General features: G+C 39.1%; 1 protein-coding gene across 1 annotated transcript in view; it reads left to right on the top strand.

Annotated features, from left to right (window-relative positions):
• LOC117407232 (rho guanine nucleotide exchange factor 17-like) overlaps window positions 1-25,068 on the top strand; it is a 94,768-nt gene that overhangs the window by 53,906 nt on the left and 15,794 nt on the right. Inside the window, exons 2-4 of the mRNA XM_059031019.1 lie at window positions 15,263-15,340; window positions 20,738-20,920; window positions 24,465-24,581. Coding sequence (XP_058887002.1) covers window positions 15,263-15,340; window positions 20,738-20,920; window positions 24,465-24,581 — 378 coding nt within the window. The remainder of the gene's footprint in view (window positions 1-15,262; window positions 15,341-20,737; window positions 20,921-24,464; window positions 24,582-25,068) is intronic.

The raw sequence follows: 25,068 nt of genomic DNA, 5'->3' as shown, positions 1-25,068 counted from the left end.
TTGTGGTCTTCACTGATAACAGAGCTACTTACAGCAGCTTTGTTGGAGACTTTGAAAGCCACTATGGTATCCAGGCCATTGTGAAGTATCAAACAGTAGTGTGTACATACAGGTTTGGGTAGGATTGGTTCGACACATCGGACAAGGTAAAGTTGTCATGTCTGAATATGTTGACAGCAAGATGCAGTTTTGCCTGCAGGGAATGATTAAGATGGTGCATTTGTCCTATTTGTGGAATCATTGATGACCTGCACCAGAGCCATAGGCAGATGTTGGGTGTTCTTGTGATAGTTTCCTCTGTTTTTGATGGCTATATAGCAGTTTGCAGTGCAGTAATATGCATAATATACAGTGCTGAAGAATTTTTATGTACTGTGAAACCTGAATTAACCAACCTTTGAAGGGACTGAACAAGGTGCTTCAGGTGTTTATTGAATTCTCTCTGTTTTAATTTCAAAGCTCAGACAACATTTAGGGGCAGCTTTCAAGGACTTCTTCCCACCAAAATGCAATTTGCACAAAAAAACATAACTTCTGTAACTATTAAGGAACAACCCAGAGGATTGGTGTTTAAAAGTATTCCAGATGTATTTATGGAGCTAACTTAACATTGCTCTAAAAACCTTTAAATCTGGTCCATATTCAGACATTGTCTTGTGTTCAATTCATCCCAAATGTTAATGTACCAATAATTATATTTTTGATAGAATAAACTAAAGAGAACACCTACATGTTTTAAAAGAACAGATGGAGTCCAATATAATTAAATAGAGACTTGAACTTCTCTTGTTGTAATCTGAATCATTTTAACACAGGTGTTGGCTGGATGGTGAGCCTGCTTGTATTTATAGCCCCTTCCACACTGGCATGCTCTACCCAGGTCAGAACCTACCCGGCCAGGACCCGGTGTCATGCGGGTCGGGTACACGATTTCACACTGCATTTGATAAAGCAGGGTTGACCTGACAGACGCAAGTACACAATGCGCATATCAATGCCCTGGAAGCAGCTTGTTACTGACGCTTCCATCCAAGCTTCTCTGGATTGAACCGTCTGCCCAAATGTTGATTAGCAAAAATGTTTCTTCATCCATGCTGCAGTATGGCTCATGTTGTGTCTCAAGCAACAAAAATATTGCAAAACAGAATAAACAGAAACAGAATCTCCCTTTTTTTTCACTTTTACCTGTAACTGTTATGCAGGAGTCAAAAATAGCCAGTTTCTCTGTGAACATTTTGATCTTGTTGGACTGAGAGGCTCTTTAGCTGAGAGTTTTTCGTTTGCAGTGTAGAGCAGTGCTTAGTTAAAGCTATAGTGTCTGAGATGTAGCTTTAAGCTGTCATCATGCCAGCCTGGGCTGCAGTGTACATCTGGTTTCTCTCTCTCTCCCTTGGGAAGTAGGATTCCTCAGAATGATGCCAGGTTTGTACTGTAGCTGGCAAATGATTGATGAGCCAGGGCCTTGGCCTGCTCTCTGCATCACTGTGGCCAAAGAGATCTGGGTACCGTGGAAACAAGATAAAAGGTGCCCTGTTTCCATCTGATTTGACCTTTTATCTTCTCTGATCTCAGCAGGCTGAAGGGAGGGAGTGCATTTAAATAATATATTCATCCATCATACTTAAGCTTGGTCCTGCTAGTGCATGTACAGTATGCTGCCTTTGAATTTGAAAGATTGAGATGAAAAAGATAAATCGCCTGCTGGCTGAATTCATCAGATTTAACCTAGAGGAGTACTCCACCTGAAATCTGAAGACAGACTGAGCCACTGTCGGGGTCTATAAATTGATCAAAGTTGGGGATGAGACTGTGACGAGAAGGAGGATCAACAAAAGTGCTTATTGCTGCTGCAATTGGCCAAGAGCCAAGCCAGCTTTATCTGCACAAGGAGACAACAAATCACTAACAGGAGACGCACTGAAAGGAGACAGCAAATCACTAACGAGAGACGCACTGAAAGGAGACAGCAAATCACTAACGGGAGGCGCACTGAAAGGATGTTTTTACTTTTTGAAAATGTGGATGGTTCAGAAAGAAGTATTTGATATTATAACAGTCACAGATAATCTCATAAGTATCCTGTAGAATCTTCACACACTCTCTGTAACAGCGGCTCAGTCAAGCCAATACAGTAAAAAAAAACAAAAAAAAAAAACACACAAACCATTTTTTTATACCACAAATATCAATTTATAATGGCAATAATGCACTCCACAGCAGTTATTTACTGCTAGATGAGTTACTTTAAGTAGCCGAAAATGAGGTGTGACTGCCTAAATATCTTTGATTGGTGTTCTAACCAATAACCATTGTTGTCAGTGCCTATAACAAAAGCACAGATGTAAGTTCTCTATAACAGCGTTGCTGCTGTTGTCAGTCATGGGTAAGTACTCAGTTCCCCAATGGGATCTGCTAGCCTAGAGGAGCTAGTCTAGAGGAGCACTATGTTCAAGTGTGGGTGTTTGTATGTGTGTATGTATGTATGTATGTATGTTTGCTGAAGGAGTAATGCAACTGTGCTGCAGTGCCTCTAAAATCATAACCCTGCAGTGCGGTGTTGATGTTGCATGTCTGTTGCTTTCAGAGTCAGCGCAGGATCTGCTATTGATTGGTTCAGCCTGCTGCTGGCTTGTTTGCTGGCTAGCTAGCCAGATGATTCTCATTATACAGTATAGAAAGAGCAGAGCATCAGACAAGCTGTACACCTGTCACAGACAGTAGGAAAGGATAGGGAAAAAGGGAGCTACACAGTAGCTTCTAGTCACATATACACACACACACACACACACGGACAGCAACCAAAGCAACCCCTCCAGCAGTGTTTTTTTTTTTTTCACTTCTTTGAAAAGGTGATTTTTATTTGGATTTGGATATTGGGTTTGTTTTTGTACCGGGCACGAGTGGCAGCAGACACCGGAATCCCCGCATGCTGCAGATGGTGAGGACGCTCGCCCAGTTCACAATCGCACTGGAGGAGATGCGAGAGAATGGGGAGAGTGCTAATGAAGACGAAGCCTCCGCTGCCAGGTCAGGGTCTAGGGCTGGAGAGGGTGCCCTGCAAAGAAGCTGCTCTGCGAGCAATGGCAGCACCAGTGTGGGCTCCGCACAGAGCATCACTGAGGTACTGCTGTGTGTCTCTGTGCTTTTACATATTTGTTTATGTGTGTGTGTGGGGGTGTGTTGGGAAGAGTGCTGCGTTTTACTATTCACTTTGTAGTTGATTAGAATTATTTTCATTCTATAACTATAACAGCTATCTGGATATGCCGTGTGTGCATCCACTGGGTCTGCACCATATCTTGGAGTCTATACTCCAGCAGCACAATATCTAGACTACCACTACATAGATATTTACGGTCAATACAATATGTATTGTAGATACAGACACCTGCCCTCTTTTAGGTAGTACCCAGGTGTAATCATGAATCTATCTATATCTGTTTATTTATAGCTTGGTTTTTTTTGCTGTTATTTTTTTACATTGTCCCTACATGTATGTGCGTGTATATTTATGCACATTATCCTTTCTAATGTACTGCAGTTCTATCGAATTATTAATATATTGTTTTATTCTTCACACATACAGTGGTTGCCGTTTCTTTCCATTTTTTTCTGTGTAGCAGAATGGTGGTAAGATGTGGCTTCTGCTTCGTTCGTGTTGCTGTAGAAGTTGACATCACATAATCGGATGAAGTGAGATTCCCCTTGAGGGTTGTGTTTGTCTGCTTTGTTGTGGGTGGTACTGTAGCTGTTCACTGTGCCTTGCAACAAGTGCCCTTTTACTGGAGTGAAACACGAAAAATATTGGATAACAAAAAAACCATTGTATGGGAATCGCTTTTCTCTGTCAAAAAGACTTGCAGTCAAAATGGCCATCTGTATTTTGTTTGTTATTTATCCTGAATAGTCAGAGACTGTTTAAAAGCCTATCACTTGGATTGCCCAATACTAGGCCTCACTCTGATTGATGCATAAAGGGATGTTTGTTTATTTATTTATTTATTTATTTATTTATTTATTTATTTATTATTATTATTATTATTATTATTATTATTATTATTATTATTATTATTATTTAATTGAATTCCATTTAAAACCCCTGTAAGCCGTGCATATCAATGTAAACGTTGATTCAGAACACATGGTTTCGTTTGACCATGTGCAGTGGTTGGAAGTTAAGTAACCTGTGATAAATAGATGTTACACTTAGTTTAAATTAATGTAACAAAGGTGGTGCTACTGAGTTGAACATGCTGTACTTTTGTGGGTATTAATGGTTTGAAACCAGGTTCAGTACATAACAACTGCCAGTGATTATACTTGTCATTACTAGTAACACCTGATTGAATGAATGTATAAAGGTCTGTTCAATTGATCGGAACCTTGGCGGATATAAAGGTGGTTGAAACAAGACTGGTTCAGCGAGAATGGAAATACCCAAACAGCAATGAACAGTGAGTAAGCAAGATTCGCAAGAACCGGACTTTAGCTGTCCGGTCAGTGGTTCTGACTAGATACTGTACAAATTCCCTTAAAACTGGATGACTGGTTGAAAACTGGAGAGTTGGCAGCCCTACTCCCAGCCAGGTTTCCTTGCTTCCAGTGAATTGTTTTTCCCACAACAGCAGTGAAGCAGGCTGTTGTCTCTAACCTAAATATACCACGTGCCATCCTTCTGGCATCTTTCTTTTTAAGAGTGAACGGATTACGAACTGAAGTCCACTATGGCTTTTGATCACTACCCGCTCTAAAAGGTTAATATGACAGGACAGTGTTGTGTAATAGACTGTCTGCCTGCTAACACAGAGCATTTCTGTGTGGAAATATAATTGAGATTTATTTAATAGAGCTGCACAGATTTGTTTAGCACTAATGCAGTTTTCCCCACAAGGTAAATTGAGTAACTTCAACCTAGGAAATAATTGTCACTGCGTTGGCGGATAGAGTGTTTTGTTATTTTTTAATTAGAGCCTAATTCCACGCTTCCCGAATAGGGAAATAAGTCATTGGTATCAATGAGATGCTGATTTGATTTCTAGGGGCTTGCCTTCGAGTGTCTATTTCAAGATAGATCGCCAGGGTTAAGAAAAAAAAAACAGCAATGCAACTTTCCATTCCAGACCACATATTCAAAAACATGTTAAACTAAGGAGAACTAACATAGATGTTGCCATGCCTGTTATTCCCGCTAGTGTTAAAGTAATGGATTTTTTTTTTAAATACGCAATTTATTCTGTTAAGATCTACTGCTTATTGTTTTACTGCTTATAATTTGTATCCCTGGCCAAATGAGATAGGAGGGAGTCATCCTGATAAACTTCACCAGTGCTCTTTGCAGATCTTGTGTTGTCAGCAGTGCCACTTAAGTCATTAAAATGAGAGCAAACGTTTCAGAAGTGTTCTCCCATAAGTTACGTGCTCAATAGGTGGAGCTTCTTGAGGTAAAAAAGCTCACTCGTATTCCTGGAGTACTTTGCTTAGCACTGGCTTTGTGTGTTGTAACTGGTGATTTTAAACAAGGGGGGAAAACAAACATCAGTATTACAGCTTTTAAAACTTTTTTATAAATAGCGTAACCAAAATCTTCAGCTTTGAAACAGTATCTTCTATACCTAAATTGAAAAAAATCATTAGGCATGTGCTCTATGCAAATTGTGACATTCCTTAGCATTGAAGCATGATTCAGATATGTAGGGAGGGGGTGGAGAGGGAGGAGGAAAAATTATTTAGCAAAATTAGAACATAAAAGTTTTTTGCAGGAAGGAAATGATGAAATACTGCACTATTCTGTATGTATTAAAAATGATGTGTGTGCCACCATGATAACGATCCAGTGTGTTACCTTAGAGCCTGTAGTGAAAATATCCCACATGTAAGTGTTGTCTGTATTGACAGAAAATGTGTATTTTATCATTCGGCACAAGCTTTTTCATTGCTGTAATTCCTGAATCATAATGGACAAGACCACTGGTTCCCAACTCTTGCCCTTGAGGTACATTCCAGTCCAGGACTTGTTCCAATCAAATCCGAAATGAGTTCATTGAATCAGTATGAAAAACTAATTTAGTTGTAATAAATATCTGGACTGAAATGGATTTGTAGCAAGATTTCTGCTTTTTCCTCACAGACCAAGCAGCTAAATTATACTGGGGGGGGGGGGGGGGGGGGATATAACCAAACTGGACAGTCAATAAGGTTTTTGTTTTCTGATTGTACACAGAGTGCACAGAAACCTTTGGAAGAATGTGAGGAACATGCTCCAAGGGATTGTGTTAGAATAGAACTGAATGTGATTGGGAGAACTGTTTTAGTGTATTGCTGTTTTTACTTGCAGCTACTGCTAGTAAAAATAATTGAAATGTTGGCATTTACAATGTACGCCTTTGCTAGAAAGACCGGGATTGGGGGGTCTTACTGTAGATTTATTATGTTTTTCTTCCCCTTCTTATGAACCAAATCAGGAAATAAGGGATTGTTTGCATTACACCAGCCTAAGTCTCAAATAAAATTCAAACCATTTTGCATTGCGTTAGCTGGTTCTTTAGTTGGAGGTCATGCAGATTCACCTTTTTTAATCCACCGGTAAAGCTCGGATTTATCACAAATCCACATCTCCAAATGAATATGGATTTAGGTTAGTTCGCTTAAAGAGATACTTAACAACATTTCTGGAATATTACAATTCTTGCCTGTTTTACATACCCTATTATGTATGTGTGTTCTGTGTATCTATTAGCTCTTCTGCTTTGGTCAATATGTACCAGACTTAATAATTTGAATGTACTTTTTCAACATCAGAATTTCTGAACAGGTTTTAGAAATAACCGCTAAGGGTGTGCAATTTCTGCAAATGTGGCAAAACAAAAATTGTTTTCAAGCAATAGGCTACTTAGTAAGTATGTTAACACTTAAGCAGTAATATGATATTAAACTAGTAAATATTATTAAAAGAAGAATAACACACAATATTTCTTAAGGGTGTGGATAAAAACTGAAAGCTGTGGCTGTTCATTGAGAGGGTGTCACCAGTAGGGTTTTCATGTTACCAGATGAATGTGCTGACTCTGTCCTAATAAGTTTCAATCCTCTCTGATCTCCTCGTATTGCATGACATTGACATACAGTAACAGACCGTCTCTCTGTTCAGCGTGTAGAAAAAACAGCACCAAAGCTTAAGATTCCTGAACACGGTGTGACATGGATATTCTGCAGGAAAAAAGAGGTGAAATGTTTTAATATTCAATATAAAGACGCCAATTCCAATCTAACCTGACGAAACTCAACAGAATGCTGTGTCTGCCTACACCGTATTACAGAATGCATGTGTGTTTTAATTTTAGTTTGATTTGGAGTTAGTTTCATTGTTTAAATGTTATTATTTGTATGAACACATATTAAACGTGAATGAATCTGAATACTGTCTTACCGATTTGTTAAAACAGCAAATCATTTTAGGCAGTTCATTTCCAACTGTGTCCTCTGGTCCTGGTTTCTGTATTACACTTAGAGTTAACGATGTCAACTCCTTTTCAGATTTTAAGGGTTAATATGTGTGAGGCGCCTACCTGTGGGTACTACAGCAATTAACAAGCTTCAGTTAGTTCAAAGTGCTGCATCCTATGATTTGACCGGCACCGAAATGAGTCCCTAAGTTACCAGCTGTCTGTGAACTTATTTTTTGGAATCAATTGAACTGCTTTTTTTTGTTACAACATATAAAAGGTGTGTGTTTTAAAAACACAACCTCCTAAAATATTCAAACATGTGGTTGCGGTTGGTAATTAACAGGGGTATAAATATTCATATGTGTGTCCAGTAAGTAAGCCCAGGTGGCTGGTATTAAAAAACTAAATTAAAAAATAAAAAAGTGTAATTGCTTCTAGCATTCTATTATTTTTAGAATTATTGTAATACTAAACCCAAGTGAATACAGATCACCATATGTTCTCAGTTGTTATTGCATAAGTAAATTCACTTTTTTGTTGTTGTTGTGGAAAATATGACTAACCCCAACTCTTGGTAATGTATGTAAGTTACAGTCTTTCTGGTTGTGGTTTGTGTCTGTCTATCTCTTCCGGTTTAGCTACACATTTTATATGTTCTCAGGATTCAAGAAGCAACCTTCTTCAAAAAGCGGCCTAATCTTAACAGTTGTTGTTTTGTTTTTAATGATTTGGGGATATTTGTGTCAACTACTAAATTATTAGACTGACTTTATGTTTTATATGTCGGCATCACAGAGAGTTTAGCGCAAATACAAGTCTTTCAACCAAACAGCTGAACAGAATCCGATAATTCTGGATGAAGCATAAATGCAGACATTGAAGGAATTCCGTAGCCTCTGCATACACTTCCATGTACAAGCAGCAGATTACTGCACAGCACTAATGATGCTGCACATGCAGCTGATTTAGTCTCTGCTTTACTGAATTGATCATGCCAGTGTTTTTGCTTTTCATGCAGCAAGTTGAATGATATGATCAGTAGTGTTCTTCCAAAATGATTAAACGGGAGAGGGGGAATGCAAGCTAAAATGCCAATTTATTTTCAGAGCCGCACTGGGTCAGTCACCAGAGTTTGGCTTCAGAACATAAGAACATTTCGGGAACGAGAAAAAGCCATTCTGCCCATCTACTGGAGGGATTCTCCTGTTCTTCCTTTGTCTCCTATTACACAATCTACTTCTCTTATCAGTGTTATTAGTGTAAAGATTGTACAAAACACGCTTCGCTCCCCTCCCCTAATACCCTAGCCAGCTGTATGTCTGATGCCGAGTTACCGAAACTCTTGTCCTTCCAGCGTCTTACACTATCTGAATGTTAACGCAGGGGAGAGAGAAACCAGCTGTCCTTGAATCCAGAGGAAGGCGTATGCTGTTGTCGGTGTAAATTTTGATTTGAGTGTGCTGTTTAACTGTATTAGGATGACCCTGCCATTATCCTCCCACCACAGCAAACCCCTCCAACAGTCCAATGCAACAGTCCCGCAATGACCTTGTTAAAGAACTGTAGTTGAGCGATTGTCAGAGAAACGTGATTTTAATCAGGGGTCAATGAATGACTCATGTGGAACAATAAAGCGGTCTGATGCATTTAGGGTTAAAAGACAGTGGTGTTAAAGAGCCACTGATGTAGCATCAACAAAGTGGATTATTTCACAGACAAACACCTTTTAGTTGTTTGTTTCTTCACCTGTTTTTAGTGGAGTAGCTACAAGCTTTGGAAAATCTGAGCCATTTCTAGATCTCCTCATAAATAATTGCAGTGGTGTTTGCAAATGGCCTGCAGAGTTCATAAAGTAAGCTGCTGGTGCTGGTGTGCTCAGTGGCAGTTATAATTCGACTAGCAGCTCGTAACCACCTTCAAAGCAGACAGCCTCAGACGGATTTTTAAAAATATGTCTCTTATAAGGCTGTGAGAAAAACAAAGTGAAAGCTTTGAACAATAAAATAAAATGTCTAATATGGCCCAGACTGTGTATTGCGTTTTTTTCCTGTTATAAAGAATGGATTTTTAATAGTATAAAAACCCAGGTGAATATAATGCACTTTATATTAGGTTTATAGGACACATGTAAAAGTGAATGGGTCAGGGCTTGTTTTCAACACTTTGAGTGTCAGTACAACCTATACTAAGCAGATTCTCAACGTCTTATAACCATTTTTTACTGCTTTACCTTTATTATTATACTGTACAAGTTACACAAATCAGCTACAAATGTTTCTAATTATCAGCTATACTGATAGTGAGAAAACAGTTTGGTAGAAGCTCAGTATGATGTAGTTGATGTTTTGCTGAACTGGGGCGACTCAAAGGTATTTTGTGGCTGAAATCACGTAACACACAGTTTTATTTCCCTTAATATGTTAAATTTTTGTACAGTTTTGGACTGCCATGGGAGAAGTATTGTACATGTTTTGGTAAGTTAGATCCAAAAAGTAAAAATGCATCTACTTATGTTGTTCCTTGTTCAAATGTTACGTTTGAGTTTGGTATTCAGTGGTGATTTACTGTGGTTAACAAACATGCAGATGTCCTTTTTAAAATGGAACTGAAGTAAACCTTAAAAAAAACAAAACGGTGGACAGTGTGTTCTGAGGACACAGCCAGTCCCAGAGGGGTCACACATTAACATGCTGGGAAGTATTTGCTCTAGAGAGTGTGTTTATACTGCAGCTAGTGAACTGGGACGGTCAAGGAGTCGAGATGTTTGAGTTTTTCATGTCGTCTCGCATTCACTTGCTGACAGGAGCCTGGGTTCTGGGTACAGCTTGTTGTTATCAGGGAAACCAAAATGTGTATTTCCTGGCTCTCTTGTTTGGGTTTAGATGAGTCACATACATAGTGCAGTGTAAATCACAGAACATCATCATAATAATGCAGTTATTAATAATCATAATAGATATCCGACATACATGAAAGGCTGTTCAAACAATCACTTAACTGTGTCTTTCTTTTATAGACAAAGTAGACAAGAGCATGGTTGAAATTAGGGGATAAATTAATCGGTTTCACGTAGCGGACTACGACACACAGTCATGGATGTTGCCAGAAGATTAATAAATTTAGTGTAAATTGGTCGAAGGAGGTAGACATTACTGGACATCCAAGTGATGCAGGTTTACGTTGTAATTTGTGTCATCTCTAAATACCTAAAATTACCAGCGACTGTTGCATTGAAATACATGATGATCAGTTTTTTGTTTGTTTTGTTTTGTTTTTTGTAGCGCAGTGATAGCTGGTCTTTTGACCTCTGGAAGCTTTGGTTTGATATTGGCTTAGGTCACAAGTAAAATGAGTCTGATAAAGTCCATTATCATTTGTTGTGTAGCATTTTTTATTTTATTTTCACTTTGAATTGGGTAAAGCCCATCTATCCTGCCACAACACTCACCTGTGCAGCAGCTGTTCCCATCCCACCTGACAGAACTCGCTGGTATTTCAGGTGGGGTTCTAGTACCTGTTCTACAGGACGTGAATCTGCAGTGCAGTAGCAGCAGGTTTATTAGACTTCAGTGAAGTAAAGAAGCTCTCATAGTGCCTGACCTGAACTGTGACTACAGCATAGCAATAAGTGATATATGCACGGGCATATCAAAAATGAAAATGAAACAGTAGAAACTAACATGCTTTAGACACTCATTCGATAGTAAAGAGTCAATGGGACTATTATCTACTTGAAGTGTAATGTCCTCGACTGGTTAGATGTGATTAGTTTAGATTTCAACAGCTGGTTGGGATGCTGATGTCCTGATAAAGCAGGATCTGGCAAATGGTATTGAGAGACTGGGGACTGAAGCCTGAGGCTTCTCTGCGCTTTCACCTGACAGAAGCCTTGATTGGTGCTCCCGGTAATCTTCTTGTTTCTTTTCAATCGCCTTTACCGAAATCACTTATTTTTCAGATATTGTCCTTCAAGCAATATGATACGCTGGTGTTTAGGGGATTACTGAAGAGTTGTTATTAAAGATGTGTGCCACCGGCATTACGGTTTATGCAGGTTTTTAAAAAATGTTATATGCAACAGGTGTAGATCTCCAGTACAGGCAGATTGGATCCGGCTTTCCTGCAGGGAAAGTGAATAGGAAATGACTCCCATGGGGACCCGAGGTGGTGATTCGGTCCTACAGCTGTTTAGTTCGGGAGAGAGGAAGATGGAAAGGGGTGCCCCCAGCGGTTAATGCCCTTTTAAAGCCCAGCATGTGTCCGCTACCCACTGCTAGAAATCCTGCAGGCTACTTTTTATCACTGGGCTGCATGGGGAAACAGTTCACAGGGATTCATGAAAAAAAAAAGCGCTATAATTATCACTTTTTGATCTTTTCTGCCAGTAAACTGGTACACATTGTCTGTGGGGTATAATGTTTTAATTCATATTTTGAAGACATTTCTCTTCAAATGATCTAAAAACATTTCTTTTCTATGAACTCTCCAATTTTAAGCAGTTTTTTTAGGATCAATCTGAATGTGTCACTCGGCAACCTTTTTAAGCTGTATTTTGAATACAATCTGAAAGGGATTCTCTTAGGACTCGCCATTTAGATTCTTTGACAGGAAATCCATCATCATTAGTCGTTCTTACTGCTGATTTTCCACTGCGTTTTCAATATGTGAGCAGTAGAATTCTAGATCTGTCTATGATTCTAGATTGTCTGTCGTTTTCATCAGCACAGGGTAGCATTATCAGCAGGCTTGCCATAGGAAAGAGCAACTAATTCAGAAATCCCACAGTGATTTGGTCTTTTTTAGAACCAGATTTAAAGGACCTCATTCTGAACAGCTTCTGAGGGGGCACTCAGTCTCTCAGCAGCACCAGCTGAGAATCAAACCCTGCAAGCTTCTGATGTGAAAGCACGAGCCTGGTTCTTTACAGCCTCGTTATCAGGGACTGTTCTTTTATTGCATCAAACATTCTCTGATCTTTTTCTTACTTCAAGGTTAAGGAAAAACCTTTAAGTATACAAATGTTTCAGCTGGAACATTAGATAGGGTTATACAGTATCCTGGTCTTTTTTAAAACCCAATGGTCTGTTGTAATGTAATCGTATAATTAAAGAGTAGGTACAGTAGCTTCAAAAGACATTTTTTTAGTTTTTACAGTTTCCTTACAGTTTCTTGTGTTTTCAATTATTCTCTTTTTTATTGCCATTCCTTAAATATTGTGTTGGTTACATGCTTTGACAGTCAGGGGGTTTCTCTTTACAGTAGTTCTATTTGCCTGCTGTATACATAATTAATACAGATCAGTCAAGGTGTCTTTTGCTGCATGAAGTTATGCAAATTATATAAAAAGATGATGAGTAGGAGAGCGATACAAACCGAACCGCAAAGCATTCAAACAGAATTGGCCATTGTTCTGTTTCTAAACGCCATTGTGTTGCCGCTGAGGAGCTTTTAACGTTAATGGGTTTTGGCTTTTATTCCATGGCCTCCACCTACCTGTGCTAATCTCCCAATGCGTCTCTGACTGCAGAGTCAATAACCTCAACACGCAGATGCACAGCACAGTCAGGTGGTGTTAAAAGACACTCGGGGGAGCGTTGCAACAACCGCGTCCCTCATACTGAGAGAGAACTTCAGAGCATTCACTTAGCACCAGGCAGATGTTTTTTTTTTTTGTATTTCTTTTTTTAATCTCTGCATAGTTTTTCTATGTTTGCACGGAACAGGTAAAGCACAGGCTGCAGCAATGTGAGCTTCACCATGCTGCTCAAGGAGTACCTCCCCCTTAAAGCGATTGCTGCTAATAAAATCTATGGAAAGACTAAGCACTGCAGGATCATCAGTTTTGAAAGAAGCACATTACAGTAAATGTATATTTCATTTCAAGCCCATTATCTGGTACTGTATTGTGTTGCAGAAATCTGTTTGCAAGCCAGGATTTTAGGTAGTGTTGCACTTCCTTGGTCAGTGTTAAAATGTCCCCACCCCATCAACACCGTCTTTCCTGTCATTTAACCAACTAGCTTCATTCCCTATAACTGACATGCTTTCAGGACATGACATGCTTTGACTCTGGAGGACACTGCTGAGGTGAGATGACTTGGGAAGTGAAGACCTGACAGACTACCTGAGAGAAAGGAAATGGAGCACTTTAACCTAGTGCAGGGTACATGCATTTAACTCTTCAGTATAAATCTCAATAACCCTTACAGGAAATACCTCAAAACCAAGGCCAGCTTGAGAACCAGCCAAAAAACATTCCATGCATTTACAGTAATAATATGACCTTTTATTAGAAGTAAAGTTCAGAAAGTATGTGGGTAATGCCATAAACTAACAATATCCAGGGTTTACAATAATAGTAATAATATAGTGGTAGTTGTAGTCAGTAAGGGTGAGTGATCCAATGTCTTTGCACATCCTACCAAGGTTATCAGTTGTGGGATGCATGTTGTTGCTGATTCTGCTTGTGAGTTGACGGACTGCTTTACCATTCTCTTGCCAGTGAAGTGACAGGCTGGGAGTGCTTGGATGAGCCTCCGCTAACGAGCCGAGGTTCCCACAGGCTGACAGTTTCCTGTGCTAATACAAATGCATTCCCAGAATGTCTGACAGCCCTGCGAACCATGCTGACGTCTCAGGGATGAGCTGTGTGTTGCTCCCTGGAGACCAAACCTAATTTGTTGCCAGAGGGAAAAAAACAAGCACAGTTTAATGCAGGGAGACATTGGGCAGGAGATCTGACACTAACACTAATTAATTTCATTTAGCACATTAGTCAGCAGAAATTGATGCCTTCTGTACATTATATTTCATTTTAACTAGAAAGACAAACCCTATTATACATTATCTTGTAACAAAGGATCATTCCTAGTACTACACTTGCAATTGCTGTGTCCTGTGGGTGATACTCCTTAGCTGTGTCTTCCAAGTCTATGTGTTACATTTTTCTTCCAATGTGAGTTCAACAGCTGCGGTTTTGAGCATTCGGTTTAATAATTCAGAGGGTCTTGAGACAATGGCTAATAAAAGAGAATGTATTTTCTTTTTAGTACTGCTGCAAGACATTATATATATATAATCTCTTAGACTTTTCTTGTGTGTACATATTGGGATGCAAGTTGAAAATATTCAGTCTGCCGAGTCCAGCACAGTGTTACAAATTTTAGGGGATCTTCTATCAAGATTCTTGCCAAAAAATAGGCTTATTGGGTGAGATTTTGATGCAAGTACAAAGTGCTTCCATTTTATCTGAAAGAAACTTAGCTGTAGGGAGAAACAGCCCAATTGTTATGCCGAGTTGTTTTTTTCATTTTAAAAATATCAGAAAAGATGGTCCAGTATTTGAATGTGCTTCATAATAGGGCTCATGGGGTTTGCTGAAAGAACATGTCATTGTAGTCTGTGCTGAATTCAGTCCTTGGATTGGCGTCTACAATGACAGAAGCTGTTCAAAATAAAACATACTTTATTTACAACATACTACTCCTCAAGAACCAAGGCATTATACATCACCAAAGCCAATTCCATGCAGGTGCTCAAACAGCCACATATTGGCACTCGGCACTGCAGACCTGAAAGGAATGCTGTAGTATATCTCGATAGTAAGTCTCTGTTTTGGTTTCAGCTGTATTTGCTATATAACAGCTATGTAACTCTACTGGAAATATAGATGGTTAATCACAGTTGGCTCATCCTTGATGGCAGAATATGTTTGAAGTAAGTTGTCCTGGACAACCAAAGTTATTTTGCATTTCACTCATGAGAAGTCATTAGAAGACAATGTTTCTCCTGACCTGCTTGTGTTTTTCTCTCCTCAGGATATGAGAAAGCATGTTATGATGACTCTGCTCGACACAGAACAGTCCTACGTGGAGTCGCTACGCACTTTAATTCAGGTAAGGGCTGGGCTATCCTACTTATATTTCTCTGCTTGGGTATTGGGTTGCTTTTAAGAGTGCAACCTGTTATCCTTTTGGCGCCTCATTATCAAAAAGGTTCTCTTTAGGCATTAGCAGAGAATATTGTGGCAGCCAGTAAATTCACAATTTACACCCCATTTAAAGGTAACCCTGAACTTGTCTTTAAATGCTTGCACAGGTCAAGGTAACTAGTCAATGTCCTTGTACAGGAATTCTTAAATGAATTCATAAACATGACACTACATGGAGTATACTTCTTGTAACATTCTTCAAAAGAACAGGGTACATGTTGTGCTGAAACTCCTCCTCGTGGCAGATGAGTGAATAATACTTACATCCGCATGAAACTTGTACTTGCCTCTCGAGTACAGAGCTTGTTCTTTAGGTAAACAGTGAGACGTTCGTCTTTCAACCGTATGGTTTGTGGTTCATTCAATGGGCTGAGATGCCAATTCAACAGAATGTTCTTCATATACAGCTTTAGAATATACTCTTGCAGTTTTCCACATTTGATCTTTAGTACTAGGCAGGTCTTTAGAAACGTACCTGGAGGACAGCAGTTAACAATGAGCTTGCCATAGAGAGGAAAGTGTCTCTAAGGACTGTAGTGCAGGTTAGTGCTATAGACTGCTTGACTGCTGAGCTCTATTACATTAACATTCTGTGTGCATTCTGTCTTTTTTTATGGCAGGAGGATGTTGTCAAGCACGAATCTTTAATAAATTGATATTACATTGAAATCTTCCGATTTTTTTTTTTTTAAGCTGCTGCTGATGTACTGTGTGTTACTTTCTGCATTGTTAAACAAACCACGAAACATTTTATTTTATTTTATATGCAATCTGTGTAGCGTTCTGTGCATATTCAATTGGACCCCTTCTAAAACTAATATAGAAATTCTGCCATTAATACTAAGAATCTATTTTACAGCAGTAGCAAGCATTTTTTTATGTTAGTTGAGTGGTAGGTATAGAATGTGGAAGAAGCCTGTAAAAATGTTATGTAACTGTCTTGTAAATGTTATCCATTGTAAAACGAGCATGAGAAGCCATTTGATTCGTTGATTTATAAAGGAGTGGTGACATACACAGTTGTCACAGCAACAATGTTAGGGACTCTTACTAGCTCAGTAGTGGGCTTAAAAAAAACTTGCTAATTCTGTCTCTTCTATTCACTTTTTGTAAAAGAAATTATAACAAAGAAAATCCACATAACAGCACTTTGTTCTTGACAAAACAGCTGCTTCCCATTGTAAATATGACAGTCTTGCAGGTCACATTTGCTACCATTTGTGTACAAACCAAAGCCATTATATATTTCATGAACAAACCGTTAAAAATATATATTGCCTGTAAATATCCTAAACCCTGTCTCATAACCACCCAAGACCACCTTTCGTTCAATTTCAATAAATATATACTTGGCAAGCTCTGCAGATTCTAGGGGTCTCGGGATCCCAGTAATTTAAGATCAAGTTTTGCCTCCTGATTCTATAAACCAAGATACAGTACAGTATTTCTGTACAAGATCAACTTGGTGTTAATGGAAATGTTAAATATTTGATTCATACAGATTTTGTACGTGAGCTGGGACAAGCCACCGATGTTGCAGGGTGTGGCTGGGCCTGAACCGGCGTCAATGCACACCGCAAGTGAGCATCTTAAAAAGTATGCAAAAGAGCCAGGCATCGTCTGCATTCGTGGCTATAGAGCTTTTAACCTCACCTCAACGTATGATATTAAGTGCTAGGGAGAGAGCATGTTTCTCTCACAGCTGACTCAAAATAAAAATCAAATTAACTAACTGACGTTAAGGGTGCTTCATTACTATTTGACTTTCAGATAGTGTTATTAAAATAACCTGTCACAAAGTACACTGGCTATCCAGTAAATAGATACAAATGCACACCTAAATCAATTTCAGCTGGTAATGAGCATTTCCTGAGCTGCCTCTTTGATATTGTGGTTTCTGTTTTATACAAATATATACACACACACATACATACATTCAGTTTTTCCATGCCTTAGTGTATTTAAAACATAATAGTCATCACCTTTATTAAGCTTACACAGACTGGTCAAGTCATTTTACCTAAACTACTAAATAATTTGTTTTTATGTCACTTAAATTATGAGTTGCTTGGTAACTGCCCCACCCCCCCACTGAAGAAGGAAGCAGGCGACACAGAGGGCCCAAGCCTGCGGCTTTTGTTGGTGTTTTTAATCAGCTTACATGCGACTAAGATGATACAGTACACTTGTAGTACTGCCATGAAAGGAAGGCACCGATGAGCAAATGTTGCGGGTTGCAGCCTTTTTTTCTTCATCCTGACATACCTTCCAGTTGCTTATTTGCCAAGATCTTTAGAAATACCTTCCGCCGTTTTTCAAGATTTATTTTTTCGCACGCTGTTTTTTTTATACAGCACTCCAGTACCTGTAGACAAGAATAATCCATCCGTTATTTTTTTAATCGATCAAAGACCACAGGTTTATTATCATTAATCGATTTAAACCCCTAGTTTAGATACATTTGATATATCTGACCCATACCAATTTTTCTCTTTAAATTAGGCCTCAAAAAAGGCCTCTGCTGCTCATTTATCCCTTGTATGCAATCCAGTTTAGCACCCTGGGCTGTGTCTGAAAACTGACTGCATCTTTAAAACGTGCCGTGTTTCTTGTTTTTTGGGGGGTATTTTGTGTTGAAAAATGTGGTTCTTTTACTTCTCATTCCATTGACTGTTAAGCATCCACAGAGCAATTTGTCAACCAGGGCCTCTTCTGAACAGTTGGGAGGTAAATGTTTGTTTGTTTTTTAACACCAAAAGTAGGGTATTTCTTTCCACTATTGCTTGCCAGGTATTGTTTTATTTCTTCAACAACACACGTAATTATTAAAACTTTCCAATGGCAGTTTTATGGATACAAACTCTTATTGTTTGCCTGTGAGTCTAACTTTCAGCATCTTCAGCGAGCAGTGTTGCAGGGCCTTCCCCTTCATTTAGTACATGGTTCCAGATTTTAGTTTCAACCAGCACTTTTATATATATAAAAAACACAGGGAGGGCAACATATTTATTTGAAATATCATAGGTTTTCCAGTAATTTTATGTAATGATAAATAAACACGTCTTAGTTTTTACATAAGTACATCCCCCGTCTTGCGCCTACTCGCCTTACTAAAACTAAAAGACAGACGAATGACTGAATATTTTCTCATATAGCACTGAGAAGTAATGAGTGGAGCAGCACACTATCATCCATAAGACGTAAACACTCAAGTCTAGTCAAAACATTTAATTTATTATGTTTCTTTTAGTACTGTGTTTCAAATGGCATAAGCACGCTGACATAAATTCAAGGACTCATGGTGGTGTTGCTGAAGTTCAAGGGATGAAATGTTGAACTGAATAAGTGCAATTGTGCAGAAAAAATAAGATGTTTAATTTTTTTTATTTTCTCTCCTCTCATACAAAGTGCAAAAAAAAGAAACACCTGTTGAAAAAAAGCATCTGTTCAAAGGCACCAGTTGGCCTGTTCAGCTGATTCTCACATTTTTAATATTAATGCTGTAATGTGATTAAAGACTGAGTTAAGTAAGGCCATAGTAAAACAAAAAACGCATTATGAATTGCTTGATTTAGACAATGGTGGTGTGTGCTTACCTACTCCTTGGCTCCAGTCATGTGCCTTGGCCTCCAGACTCAAAATGGATGAGAAGCATAAGGCTCTGTCTTTCTGTAATCAGGCATGACAGCAAGCCAGCAATGACTGACAAAAAATTAAGTGCCTGGTTTTTCATTGGGTCTTTTTTTTTTCTCTTCTCATAGATAGTTATCAGCCACAAATTACTGGGATGCCATTATATGTAATCACTGAACATTTTAAAAACCATTAACTTGTCAGCTGTAACTCCTGCATGCAAAACTAAGGCAACTAGCCAGCGTTGCTTATCAAAACATACAACCTTTTTTGATGGTGCTACATGTGCATGTAAGCTGTGATGATGGAACAAGCTATTTCGTTCTACTTTTGTGGCTGGCTGGCATCTTACCAATTTGACTATTTGTTTTATTTGATTTATGATCTGTGGGTCCTGTTTTAAAAAATATGAGACAACAGTGATTAGAGGAGGCATTGCAAATATGGTCAGGCAATGACTACGGCAGGAAGTGGCGATAACATCATGCAATAGTGTATAGTGCTCCCTATAGTGTTTACCTATATGACACTAGGGTGTAACCATTAACCTGCCCCCCTGTAACACTGCCCCTAGTGGCCATACTGTAATGCCACATAGAACAAAAGTGGTATTTCTGACATCCACTAGAGGCAGTGTTGTGGGGGGGGGTGGGGGTGGGGGGTGGCGGGGGGGGCAGGTTGATGGATACACTGTGCTGCATCAGATGTAAATAGAGTTTAGATTGCATTCTGAGAACTATATTGAGGCAACGGGAGCAGTTTAAGGTTTGGTCTGAGGTTTAAAAAGTCAGACAGATGTGCTGAGTGAAGTTAGAAAAGGTATAAAACTGAATTGAAACAACGAGAAGAATATGTTCTACCAATTCGCTCTTTCAGGCTTGATTTCAAAATTTGAGACCTTGACCTGGACTATAACATCACAAACCCTTTTAAAAACTGAAGACTGCAGTCTAGGAAATATACCTATTTGTCCATGTACATTTGATTCATTTTACATAGAAAATGCTACAGCTGTGAAAGGTGTATTTTCCTGAATATTTTGCTCAGTTACTGTGAAACACTCAAAAGACTCGTCCCAGACACCTAGAGGATCTTTCTTTGGATGCTGACGCAAGAGAACCATTATACCCTCTTATTCTCTGCTAAGTGGTTATGTTTCTGTATAAGGACCCTTCCCTACTGTTTAAATAGCTGCAAACAAGCATCTCAATCCTGATTCTAATTTGAGAAACTACGGACTACTCCTGTTGATGTTCTATACAGTTATATAACCTGCAATGGGTCACCAAAGAATTCAGCGCTTCTCATTTATTCAGTTAACATTTAACCCTATGCTGTAAGCCCATATTGTCAAAATCCTCCACGGTCTCCATATTACAGTGGATACAGCAGTCCCATTTGATTATACACGTTGGCCCTTCAACATGAGTCAGCCTGTTTCCATGGAAACACATCCTGCAGTTATTCCTGGTTTGGGAGACCTTATTGGATGCAACAAAAAAAATCCATCTATATCCTTTAAAAATGTTTTGTCAAAAAGTGTATGCAGTAAGTGATTTGGTGATTGTCTAAACATTTAGTAGCTTATCAAACTAACCTGAAGCATGTCCGTGTGTTCAGCTTGGCACAGGGTGTTAATGAGAGCGGTGTTCATACTGCATGTTTTCAGGGATACATGAGGCCTCTGAAGCAGCCAGAGAACTCGTTCATATGCGACCCCTCTCTGGTGGATGAGATGTTCTTCCAGATCCCAGAGATCCTGGAGCACCACGAGCAGTTCCTGGAGCAGGTCCTGGTGTGCGTCCATGACTGGCATGCCAAGCAGAAAGTGGGGGACCTGCTCACCGAGTCGGTAAGCTAGTTTACATTTTCATCCTGCTGATGTTCCCCATTCCTGAACCCCCGGACCCCCTGCCCAAGTGACATTACTGCCCCTGACACATCCTCCACCACCACCACCACCCCCCCCCCCCAACTAGTTCATCAGTTCCATATGTGGCACACACTTTGATGTAATTGACCCTCACATGGCGTATTAGTTGTGTATGTAATGCAAATGGCATTCCTGACATGTATTCTGATGTTAAAAAACAGGCTGATCTTCTGCTAGTTTCAGTAGCAGTGTGCAAGACAGCAGACCAGACAGACCTTACAGACTTGATAGAGGGTTGATGGCAGGTGCTTCCTTATTCAAGTCCACACAAATTACAAATGACATTTCATGAAAAATAAAAGCGATATGGAGAACAGGCCCTTGCAAGTCTCCCCCTCTTACTAAAAGTAGAGCCATTAACATTAAGGAGGGGTTATGAGCTATTTCAATATGGCCTGGGCTGTAAGTGTTTCCTAATATGTTGTCTAACCCCTGAAGTGGTACACAGTATACTGTCAGATTCATGAGCAGATTGTCACTCGTCAAGTAGCCCATTTCAAAACTAACTACAGTAAGTAATGTGGTCTGCATGTGTAATCTCTGAGTCACTGTAAGAAAACACCTAAGTGTGTGCGTCTGAAAGGTGGAGTAGACGGCTTTGTTGATTGGAGGACCATTGAGAAGAAAATGCTCACAACTCCAACTCACCTGCACTACAGTGTTGTAAAACACATAAAGATCTGTCTGAGGGTTTTCTAAAACTAATCTTTACAACAGTGCAGGTGGAACTACCTTCACAATACAAGGTCTTAGGTCTGCCTTTATGTCTCCACCTCAATTAACACCTTTGAACATGGAAAGCATGTGTAGTGACCCATTAAAGAGAAATGTAATTGTTCGCTTCCATTGAATCTGTCTTGCTACCAGGATAATACAAGCAGAAATTGCCTTTTTTGCACCAGTCGCCTGGACCCTAATAAACAGCGACATACGCTGAACATTATCAAGAGCTTTTCATTAGCGGAACGAGAACAGGGATTCCCCAGGAATGTGTTGGTCTGCCAAGATCTAGATTAAGATGCTGCTGATGAATGTGTCCGAGTTCTGATGGGGCTTGAATGGCTGGTGTGCACAGCTGAGTGGGTTTTCTAAAAGACTGTCAGAGCAGAGCGCAGGTGGTGTGATTGAAAGGTGTGCTCTGAATGCTTAAGCAGCTTTCTGGCACGGGTCTATAACATTGTGTGATCTCGCTGTCTGTTTTAGTAAGGTAGGTATTGTGAAATGCACAACTGATTTTTCTACAATTAGTTATTATTGGGGTTTAGATTTTCTTTTTTTTTGCAATTGTGCGGTTGTTGTTTTTCTTGTTAATTATTAGAAGTCAGTGGTATTTTATTGCTCTAATAGAGAAACAGGCCTGTCACATTTCAAGTTCCATTTGATATACAGTTAATAGTGATTCTATCCAACTGCTGCTCGTGCAATGCAGTAGACTCCCTCTAGTGGCTGATGAATGTGATTAGTGGTTGACATTTTGACCCTGCGGGTTTAGCTCTTTAGCCAATTATATAGAGAATATGTCTGCCACCATCCAGTCCGCCTTTAATATTTAAAGTCATACTGACATTTCAAATGGCATGTACCACTTTCACACTAAAATGTGAATCTCCAATATATCATTGTGTCCAGCTACAGTTTTAGTTTTTTTCTTTGTTCAAAAACTGTTGAAAACTATCTTACTGACATTTTCACAACTGTGTTTAATTGTTGTTAATGGTTATTTAATGGTTATGGAGTTAACGATGTATTAACTAATAATAAAAAGTCACACTTCTACTTCTGAACTCTAAGTGGATTATTTCGTTGAAATGGGTTGAATTGTGTTTCAAGACTCGAAAGACCATTATTATTATTATTATTATTATTATTATTATTATTATTATTATTAGTTTATTTAGCAGACGCCTTTATCCAAGGCGACTTACAGAGACTAGGGCGCGTGAACTTTTTTGCAAAGTTTTGTCATGACAACTCTCAATCTCCATAGAGTTCACACAAACTGTTTTAAACTTTATAGAAATTAACAGTCATTTTATCTCCTCTCCAATCAGTACTCTATTTGGGACAATAGGCGTAACATACTGGCAGTAGCCTAAGATAGCATTGCTTTGTTAGTTACACAGTAACTACCAAGTTTGAAAGGTCATTCCAGTTTGTTTGGAGAGGTGCTCAGAGGTGATGAAAGCTGGGACCTGTTATTTAAAAGTAGCCTCCCCTTTGGTAACACGCTCAGGTGTTTCTCATTAAACTCTGTAGTGAAATCAGGAATGGATTAAACTGCAAAGCAATGGGTGTCTTATTTTCATCCCTAAGCTATCTAGAGGAATTGCAGGAATGTTGCTCTGTAATTCCAAGCAAACACATTCAGTGGGAAGAAACTCTGTTAGAGTAAGTTCAAAGACGCAAATTAAGTAATATAATTATGCATTTTATCAGGTTCACCTCCATTTCACCTTGGTGAAACTGACCACACAACGACTTGTTCTCAGTTGCAAAATCCAATTTAAAAGCTAACATTTCTGGTAAGGTTTTGTCAGTTTGATCAGGTAGTGTGTTTGTAATTAATTTACATTGCCCCAGTGATTTTTGATTGATGCATTATTGGATCATACACCATTTCATTGAACTAATGCACTAATCTTGGACTACCTAATGTTACCTTTGGTAAGGTTATGCAAGATTAGTGTTTCTGTATCCATCACTATAATACACTCAATGTTGGCACATGTAGTAATACTAAAAGAAATTAATACAATTCTATGACAAACATTTGAACTACACATCACCTCAGGAAGACACTTGTGAGACTCAGTGAAGCATATCTTTATTAAAAAGAGGTTGGGGGACAACTATCTATTCAGGGATAGCAAGATCTTCAGTAGGCAAGGGGGCCTTGTGGGGTAAAAGGGAAATAAGCGTCTCACTGCATTAATACATACTTGTTGGGTGGTCGTGTATATACTGTACAATGTGCTTTGATCCCACAGGACCAGTGCCAGAGTGAAGCCAGTTCTCCTTTTATTAGCATTCTTCATGCTTCTTCTTTTGTGCCACGTGCATCACTGGTTTCTGTTCAGCTGGAGAGCATGTGGTTGATAGCACTGACAGTTGTATTCAACGCATGTCTACGGTACTTGTGTTTCGAGAGTTGAGGTGCATTGGAAATCAATTGGTGATGAATGAGTAATGGTACTGTATTTTCCCAGAATGGTAAATCTGAGTATCAGCCTGCCTGTTGGTCATTCTACAGTATAGCTGTCCTCCTTTATCTTCCCTGTTATGTTAATACAGTCTACACTACTGAATGTCATTTAATATTTAAATACTATGCAAGGTATGTTGTAATTCCTGGTAATTTAAAAATAAATATTACATTTATCCCAACTGTACAATATGCAGTAAAATCTCTTTTGTTTTTATAACTTACTCATTGAAAAAGCCTTTCCTTTCTTGCTTTGTACAGTTTTCAAAGGATATACTTGTGAATATTTATTCAGCGTACATCGATAACTTCCTGAATGCCAAAGATGCTGTGAGGATAGCCAAGGAGGCCAAACCTGCGTTTCTGAAGTTTTTAGAGGTAAGCTTTGCTTTGACAAAACTGACAATATACAACACAACAAGATTTCGGTATGCATTCCTAGTTCTGTGAAACAGTGCCATCTGTTGGCCAACTCCGCAACAGCAGTTTGTGTCGTGGGTCACGAAGGCCAACTGCAACTCCTTGAACCTGCTTCTACCTTTTAACCCTGGTTATTATGTGAGGCATCGATTTTAGAACAAGTACTGCGTGGATGGAGACTTCAGATGGGTCTCTTCTCCCATCAGGAGACAGGTTAGAGGCGAGTGGGTTTCACTTAGGCTTGTTTTTGGGAAGGAAGCCGATCTTGGCAGAAAGCCCGAGTTAGCTCACTAGCTTTGTAACCAGAGCATGATTTGTAGTCAGGGAACACACAGCTCTTTTCAGAGCAAATGAAGACCTGTAGACTGGCACTGTTTCACTGTGTTGTCGTTGCATACACCAGTCACCGCCTTGGTATAAATACAAATAAGAAGCATACTTCAAA

Source organism: Acipenser ruthenus, chromosome 9 (genome assembly GCF_902713425.1).
Source record: "Acipenser ruthenus chromosome 9, fAciRut3.2 maternal haplotype, whole genome shotgun sequence".
Taxonomy (NCBI): domain Eukaryota; kingdom Metazoa; phylum Chordata; class Actinopteri; order Acipenseriformes; family Acipenseridae; genus Acipenser; species Acipenser ruthenus.
The sequence above is the reverse complement of the archived record's forward strand: the minus strand, read 5'-3'. Positions and strand labels throughout refer to the sequence as shown.